Genomic DNA, 7,654 nt, shown 5'->3' with positions numbered 1-7,654 from the left:
AGGATTGCTTGAGCCCAGGAGTTTGAGGTTGCTGTGAGCTAGGCTGACACCACGGCACTCTAGCCCGGGCAACAGAGCAAGATTCTGTCTCAAAAAAAAAAACAAAAACATAGTAATAAGTATTACTACTACTATAAGTAATAAATAGTATTATTGGGGAAATTTAAGGCAGATGAGCATGTCTGACAAAAGCAAAGTGGTCACTTCTCTACAGAGAGGTGACAAAGTCTTTGATACCTTACTTTCTTTTTAAACTAGGGTGTCCAACCTCTTACTGAGGGAGGCAGATCTCTAGAATGTTTCTTTAAAAGAAGGGAGCAGTGTGTTTCCTACTGGAAATACATGTTAAGAGCTCCAGCTACCAACATGGAATACCCTCCCCTTGCCCATGTTATCAGGGGAGCAGAGGGAGAAAACCAAGGGAGTCATCTCCCACCAGAAAGGTGCCCTTCCCTGGATCCAGGGTGCAAGACCAGAGAGTCTTTCAAAAACCGGGATGGTGGAGGGGCTCCTGGCTTTACTGAATTGGCATCAGAGAGCCATTGTTCTGGCACACACTTTCTTATTCAACCGCCCCTGCCTGGCTAGCAAGAAAGCCTAGCAGAGCCACATTCATGCTCCATGCACACAGAACCCACCATTCTCCATGCAGGACAGCTGTTCTCAGACAGGCAGCTCCTTTCTCCTTGCCCTGACCTCCAAAGGCACTCGTAAAAGGTAGAGCAGGGACTCTGCCAAGTCCTTTTTGCACGCAGTCAGGCCATTAGACCAGGGAACGAAAATCTTCAAAAGATGCATTGCTACCTACCAGGAGCCCCCTTTTCATTGGCTTCACCAACCCCTAGCAAAAGCCCAACACCCTGTTGAGGGTGCAGGCTGCCGAGAGGTTGGTGGAGGCTTTGGCTAAGCCTCTCAGTGTTCTACTTTTTGTGCGAGCAGTAACAATTGTGCTTGTTTTGTTTTATTTAAATTACTTTACTTTTTTCCCAGCCCCTTTTAAAGGTTGTATTGCATTCTGGGCTACTTTCCAGGTTGGGGGAAGGGCCCCCATTCAAGAAAGTGCAATGCCATATCCTACTATCTTCGGACTCAACCATGGGCCAGGGGTTCCACTACTTTTTTCTTTTGAGGAGAGGACAGGAAGGAGGGAATCGTGATTTGCACCAGTCCCACTGTATACGAGGGCTTCTCTTTACTAACCACAATGCTAATAATCTGCAACTACAAAAACCAGAAATGGTACTTCTGCCCACTAGTGAGTACCTAGCTCTTTTCCAGTATACCAGCTGATCAGTTGCATCCTTCAAAATTGGTTCTTTTAACAGGAAATGTTTCAACATCCCTTTTATGTGATTTTTTAGGTTAGGAAAACCAATTTCTTTTGTTTTATTCTATTTTATGATTTTTATGTTTCCTCTCATCTTTCAGCTCAACATTTCTTTTTGACATTGATTTTCTAGGGAATCGAGAACACCTGAGCAGCCAGACATTTAAATGTTTACTTATTTGATAAAATTATTGTGATTCATTGCAATGAACTTATGACAATTCAAATTGCTTTCATCTCTCTCCTTGTGACCAAGTTAAGAGTTGGTTTCAGCTTTTCGATATGAAAGTATTAAAGACACAGTACAAATTAAAAACACCACAAAACAAAAACAAGACTGCACTGACCTTCTACTAAAGATGTCAGGAGAGTCACGTGAGCAGCTTTCCGTCTCCCGGCTGGAAGATTCAACCCAATCTTGTCCAACTTCTCCCGCAAGGACCGGCCTCCATTTTTAGATTTGGCTCTGAGTAAACAAAATTGACTCTGACTACTCTCAAGAAACCACACTTTAGAAATTCTAAATTCCTAAAGTGCTGCTGTCAAAGCTGAAGTCTGTCAAAGATGTCAAAGATTATGTGAACCATAATCCAAAGTGATATAGGACGTGCTCATTCAATTAATCCCAATAAAACTCAAAATCAAAATTTTTTTTTTTTTAGCATCACCAACTTTTTTTTTTTTTTAATCACAAAGTATGAAGTAGTTTTGGAGCAGACAAATATTCCCTTGTAAAACTGCAGCAGCGCTGCAGAAACTCTCTGGGGGAATAAAATCTATGGTGCATCCCACCCCTCAATACGGATGCTACCACTTCATACATAGAATCAAATTCTAACCAAATGATAATTTGTTAGCACTGTTTTAGCACTTCCTTCTTCATCTGGCACTTTCTAAAGAGAAGAAATGTACTAAAATCGCTCTTGGAGATGATTAGAATTCAGTGTTAGGTATAAAAGTTACATAAATGTTAAAAATACCTCTCAGCCGTTTTATACATTCACCTTCAACTACCCAACCACCATGCCCAGAATGTGATCCCCAAGTACCTTCTGAGAACACCTCCCAGTAACGAGGCATTTAAGCATTCAGGAGGGGACAATCGCCTCTGTACTTCAGCCACCGTCACTTTATATTTAGATGTGGAGCTGAGCAGGGACAATCTTCCAGGGACCGAGCAGAAGACCTCGCTAGGATTCATCACGGCTCCCACCAGCTCCTTCTGACAGGGGAGGCTCAGAGGGTTCTTGGTCAACGAAATTGGACCTGTGAGTGAATGGAGGTCAGAGCCGGCAGTCATGGACGCCACATCTGAGCAAGAGACCTTTTCAAAACCACTAACCAAAGCTGAAAGGGATCTTTAGACAAATAAGGTTGCATGCTAGACTATAAATTGCAAGCAGACTTTTTTTTTAAAGCCATATTCTCTTCCAAGATAAATCGAATCTAAAATTCACAAGTTAACACCTTGGGAAGTTAATTAGTCAAGATCCCAGCTTGGAGGGCTTTTCATTTCCTAACCTCTGCTGAAACTATTTAATTAGAACATGTTTTCAGAAGACTGCTTCGATACTAAATAAATGGTGAGTTTTTCTCACTCAAGGAATAACCAAAATCACAGGACACATTCAGATCCTTTGCCAAAACCCTTCAGTGCAACTGATCGCAGTAAATTTAAAAATACAAAGTAACCCAGTCTGTTAAAAGTTTACTGGAAAATTTAGTTTATTTTCCAAGTTTTTCTTCAATATCTATTTCCCCCAATCTAAGCAATTCAATTTCAAGTAACAGACCATAATTACCGATAGGTCCTCTGCATTTCACAAAAAAAAAAAAAAACCAACAAAAAACAGACTAGTAATCCTGTCAGTATGTAACTTAATTTCATGAGCCACTCTCTCATCAAGTAATCCAATTTTCCAAATCCCCTCCTCCTTAACCCAGCAAAACCCAATCTGACAGATCACTCCAGCTCGGTTCCCTTTAGGGCTGTTAATTCAATAGGCCAAACTGTTTCAAAAGTTTTCTTGCAAGTCAGAATTAAAGACCCTTTCCATAACCGTGTTTGAAATAAAAAATACAATCGTCAACACATTCAACTATTAAAATTGTCACAGAACCAATCACTCAACTAAGGTGTGTGCTTGTGGATTTTTTCAAATTAACTCGCTCTGAAGACTTTCTCTAACACTGTAAAACATTCTCGGGGATTCAAGGAGTGACATTTCCCAAGAGAGAACTAGGAAGTAACAAATCCGGGGATTAAGAGACAGCTGCTGAGAGTTCTACCTGAACGTCCTTTTTCATTTACGTTGCAAAAGAAGTTCCCTCCTCTTGGTCCTAAAACCTCGCTTACCCGAGTCCCCACTAGCCCCCCGCCCCCACCACAAATGACCCACGTTGGCCACCAAATACCCCCACCTCGTCGGTAAGTTACAAACGTAACAAGTCCGGGTTGCGCGTGGCCAGATGAAAGACAGACTCGCTCACTATTTACCTTTGCGAATGACAGTCTGATCATGCAGCAGCAAGTGCTGGTCGTCGACATTCTGGGGAGAGACGACAGAATTTCCTTTAAGTACGGCGAGCCTGGAGGGGCAGGGGAGCGGGGAGAAGCGCAAGCAGGTCCGCGCGGCGCCGCTCACCTGCACCTCCTCCATCGAGTGCGCCACGTCGTGCAGCCCCAGGTTCTCGGCCAGGCCCGCGGCGTCCAGGGCGTGCGCGTGGGGCAGCAGCAGGTCGGAGCGGCGGTAGGCATCCCTGCGGGCGCTCACCGTTCCCGCCTCCAGTCCCGAGAGGTGAGGCAGCAGGCCGCCCGGGCGCCCGTGGTGCGAGGGCAGGCCGGCTCCCTCCTGGCTCTGGCGGCCGGGCCAGGCCTGCTGCTGGCTGCCGGCGGGCGCGGGCTGGTGCAGGGGGTTGATGGCCGCGGCGTACGCCTCCCCCAGGTGCGAGTAGGGGTCGGCCGACTGCGAGTAGGCCAGCTGCTGGTAGGGAGGTGGAAAGTAGGGTGGCGGCTGGTATTCGGCGACTCCAGTGTGCGAGAGCGGCGGCGCGGGGCTGTAGAGGTGCTGCCCGGCCGAGGAGAGGTGGGGGATTCGCGGGTTCCCATTGCTGCTCGCGTCGTGGCGATCCTGGGGGAGGAAAACGGGAGACCCCGTTAGTACGAAACCCCGCTACCGCGAACTGGCCGGCGTGGCCGGGCGGCGCGGCGCGCCCCAGGGCGCCCGCCCTGCCCCACCCGCGGGGCCCGCGCCCGGGTCGGAGGGCACCGGGGGCAATGCGCCCCGGGGATTTCGTTGTAAACCTCCAGTCGGCGGAGGAAGGGGAGGCTGGTGAAAGACCTGGAGGAGCGAATCCTCAAAGCCCGGCGGCGAAGGTCGGTGCGCTCCGACGCCCGAGGCGCTCAGAGCCGCCAAGTCCGAATCCCAGGAGCTGGGCCAGGAGAGGCCGGAGCCGAAGCCGGGGCCCCGGCCCGAGGAGCAGGGCGGCACGCGGTGGCCCCCGCGCAGAGCGCGCCCGCTCTCCAGCCCGCACATGCTGGCGCCGCGCGGCCAGAGAAGCTGCGAGAGCGGCGGGTGCGGATAAAGCGCGCGGCGCGGGAAGTGCGCATCTCCCCCGCCCCGGGGACCCTCCCGTCCACGCCCTCGGGACAAAGACCTCCGGGCGGGTGGCGCTCCCGGGCAGTGCCTGCCACCCTGCATCGCCCGAGGGGCTTGAGCTGGAACGCGCCGCGGCCGCCTGCCCTCCCGGCTAGCCGCGCCCGGCCTTGGGGAGGCAAGAGGCGAGGCCGCCCCGCACGGCCACGGCCCGTGTCCCCACACATCGGGGCGCGGAGGGAGGATGCCGGGCCCCGAAAGTTGGGCCACGTCGCCTGCGCACGTCCCTCGCCCCACGCCTGGCCGACTTAATCTCTAAAGGCTGGGTCTCCATCGGCCCAGGGGGTCACAGGGGCGGCCGGGAACCCGGAGACACATGGCACTGTCGCCCCCTAGTGGAAGTGCCCGGGCCTGCCAGCGGGGGCAGCCCCTCGAGGTCCCCGAGGCGCCGCGAGCAACCGCGTCTCCGTGGCCCCGGCTCCTCTCCCCTCTCCCCGAGCCCAGGAGCTCGCCTCCCGCCGCCTGCGTCTTCTTCCTCTTCCCGCTCGCCGCCTCCCTCCCTCCCACTCTCCGAAACTCTAGCTCAACCTGTCCGACAGGCTGGAGCACTCACGAGCGCTTACGGCCCCATCTGGCCCCGGCCCCCCCAACATTCCCAGCCCCCACTTCTCCTGAAAGCCAAACTTCAGTTGTTTTCGTGCTTCCCCGTGGAGGTAGCGGGGCAGGTGACAAGCCCGCCTCGGAGGAGTCTCCGCTAAGGTGTCGCCGGCAGGTAGCCTCATTTGACCCCTTTGGACGGAGACTTGGTGCGTAAAAGCCCGGTCTAAGGGTTGCAGACCCGGCGCTCTTCCGAGAAAACGGGAAGGAGGGCTGTTTGCTTCTTATGAAACCAGCTGGTAAGCTTTGTGGGTGGGATCTGCCATTCTCTCGCCAGGCCTTGTTCCCGAGGGCTGGATATTTGGGAAGAGGCCCGATACAGGAAGGGGGCCCCGGAGAAATGGACTAAGCGGTGTCCGGAGTGGACCCCGTCCCACCGACAGGCCAGGGCTCCCGCAGCCTCGTCCCTGACCTCGGTCCAGTGGCCCCTGCCTCCCGGACGATCCTTGGCGGGGCCGGGCTGCGCCCCTGTGCCCCAGCTCACCTCGCAGTCCTCTTCGTACTTGACATTATCGGTTATTTTCCACAACATGGCGTCCGGCGTCCCCCGAAACAGTCGCCAGTTAAATCCAGGCTCCCCCCACCCCCCGATCGGTAAATCCAAAATCGGGGTCACGGTGACCAGGCGTCTGCCGCCGCCCCCGCCGCGCGCGGGCCTTGCTGTCCGAGTCACTGGACGCGCATCGGCGTCTCTGCGAGCGCAGATGCTGCCGCCGCGGGTGTAGAGGCCGCTGCCTGGGACCGGGAAAGCCGCGCCCGAACAGTGTGTCCCGGCGATAGCCGGGAGACCCGAGCGCTTAATGAGAAGGAAATTATCATAACTCCTCCCCGGGGGCCCGCGCGAAGCCCAGGCGCCGGGCGGGGCCGCCCCCAGCCAGTCCCAGCCTAGCTCCGCCCCCGCCCGGCCTGGCGCCGCGCCCAGCCCCACGCTGCGAGGGGCGAGAAGGGGAGGCGGTGGGCGGTACCTCGGTGACAGCCGCGGACCTGCAAAGCCCGGGTGCCCCGACGAGCCTGCCTTCTGTCACCCCCACCTTGCACACACCTGAGATTGGAAGAGCTGAGACCTGGGATCCAAATACCGAAGGGCCCCTCTCCTTCGCCTAAAGAGCCTTCCCTTTATTTTCCAAAAGACGGATGTCACCTGGAGTTAAGAAACTCTGCACGGGGGGGGTCTCAACGGTGGGGGGGTCCCCTTATCTGCCAACAACACGTCCCACCCCACCCGCCCCACGGAGACTTAAGGTTTGGGTTGGGATCATGCAGCGGGAGCCCCAATCCTCCCGAAAGCCCCCCTTCTTCCCTCTGCGGGCACAGCGCGGCTCCGGCCCCCGGGGAGGGAGGGCAGGAGGAAAGGCCTTCTAGGGAGTTTGCCCCAAGCACCGCAGAGGTAGCAGACCGGTCTACTGGCCCAGGAGTCCGGGACAACGGCGTCTCGCCGCTGTCGCCCGAAGCTGCATCTCCCGCGGCTGGCTGCGGCCGGGGGGCACCCGCGCGCCCTGCCCCAGCCCCGCTGCCCTGCCCTGCCCTGCCCTGCGGAGCGCCGGCTCGGCAGCTGCCTCCGGCGGGCGGGTCACTCAGAAGCCACAACTCACCCTGGGAATGAAGTGCGGGGCAGAACAGGCACGGAGCGCCACGGGCGAGGCGGGGGTGCGGAGGAGCAGTGAGTGGGGGTGAGGGGCGCGGAGAGGCTAGGGTTGGAGATGCGAGCACGCCCGTTCCACAGGTGGAGGCAGGAAACGAAACCTCCTTCCACATAAACTCTGCCTCCCTGCGCCCCATACGTACTTGCCACTCCAACTTGAAAGCAGAGTGCAATGTTAATTTTTAAAATTTAAACAAACGAAATCCATTGGCCCAATTATTTTACAGTAATTGGCCTTTTCATTGCAAGTGGAAAGTCGCTAATTCTCCAGGGCGAATTTTGTTGGGACGTCCCAACTGGCTCCCCGGGCTGGATTTAAAAATTATGAGGGAATTGGAGAAGGGGAACTGTTTCGATTTGATTTCCGAATCCGATTTTGCAATAATCAATACCTATCGGTACAGCGCCCCCGACCTGGAGTGGACTTGACCC

The 7,654-nt window shown here is 54.6% G+C and overlaps 1 protein-coding gene across 2 annotated transcripts in view; it reads right to left on the bottom strand.

The window, feature by feature from the left end:
* The window catches only part of TFAP2C (transcription factor AP-2 gamma (activating enhancer binding protein 2 gamma)), a 9,896-nt gene extending 3,520 nt beyond the window's left edge, over positions 1-6,376 (bottom strand). The window contains exons 1-5 of one of the 2 annotated variants that reach the window (XM_012645845.1): positions 6,065-6,376; positions 3,973-4,458; positions 3,825-3,876; positions 2,377-2,593; positions 1,675-1,793 (exon numbers count right to left, since the gene is read on the bottom strand). In XM_012645845.1, coding sequence (XP_012501299.1) covers positions 1,675-1,793; positions 2,377-2,593; positions 3,825-3,876; positions 3,973-4,458; positions 6,065-6,112 — 922 coding nt within the window. In that variant the 5' untranslated portion in view covers positions 6,113-6,376. Of the gene's footprint in view, positions 1-1,674; positions 1,794-2,376; positions 2,594-3,824; positions 3,877-3,972; positions 4,459-4,668; positions 4,763-6,064 lie in introns of those variants that run through there. The other variant, XM_012645846.1, reaches the window with a different exon arrangement.
* Positions 6,377-7,654: the final 1,278 nt, after the last annotated feature.

This window comes from Propithecus coquereli, unplaced genomic scaffold (genome assembly GCF_000956105.1).
Source record: "Propithecus coquereli isolate 6110/MARCELLA unplaced genomic scaffold, Pcoq_1.0 Scaffold237, whole genome shotgun sequence".
Classification (NCBI taxonomy): Eukaryota; Metazoa; Chordata; class Mammalia; order Primates; family Indriidae; genus Propithecus; species Propithecus coquereli.
The sequence above is the reverse complement of the archived record's forward strand: the minus strand, read 5'-3'. Positions and strand labels throughout refer to the sequence as shown.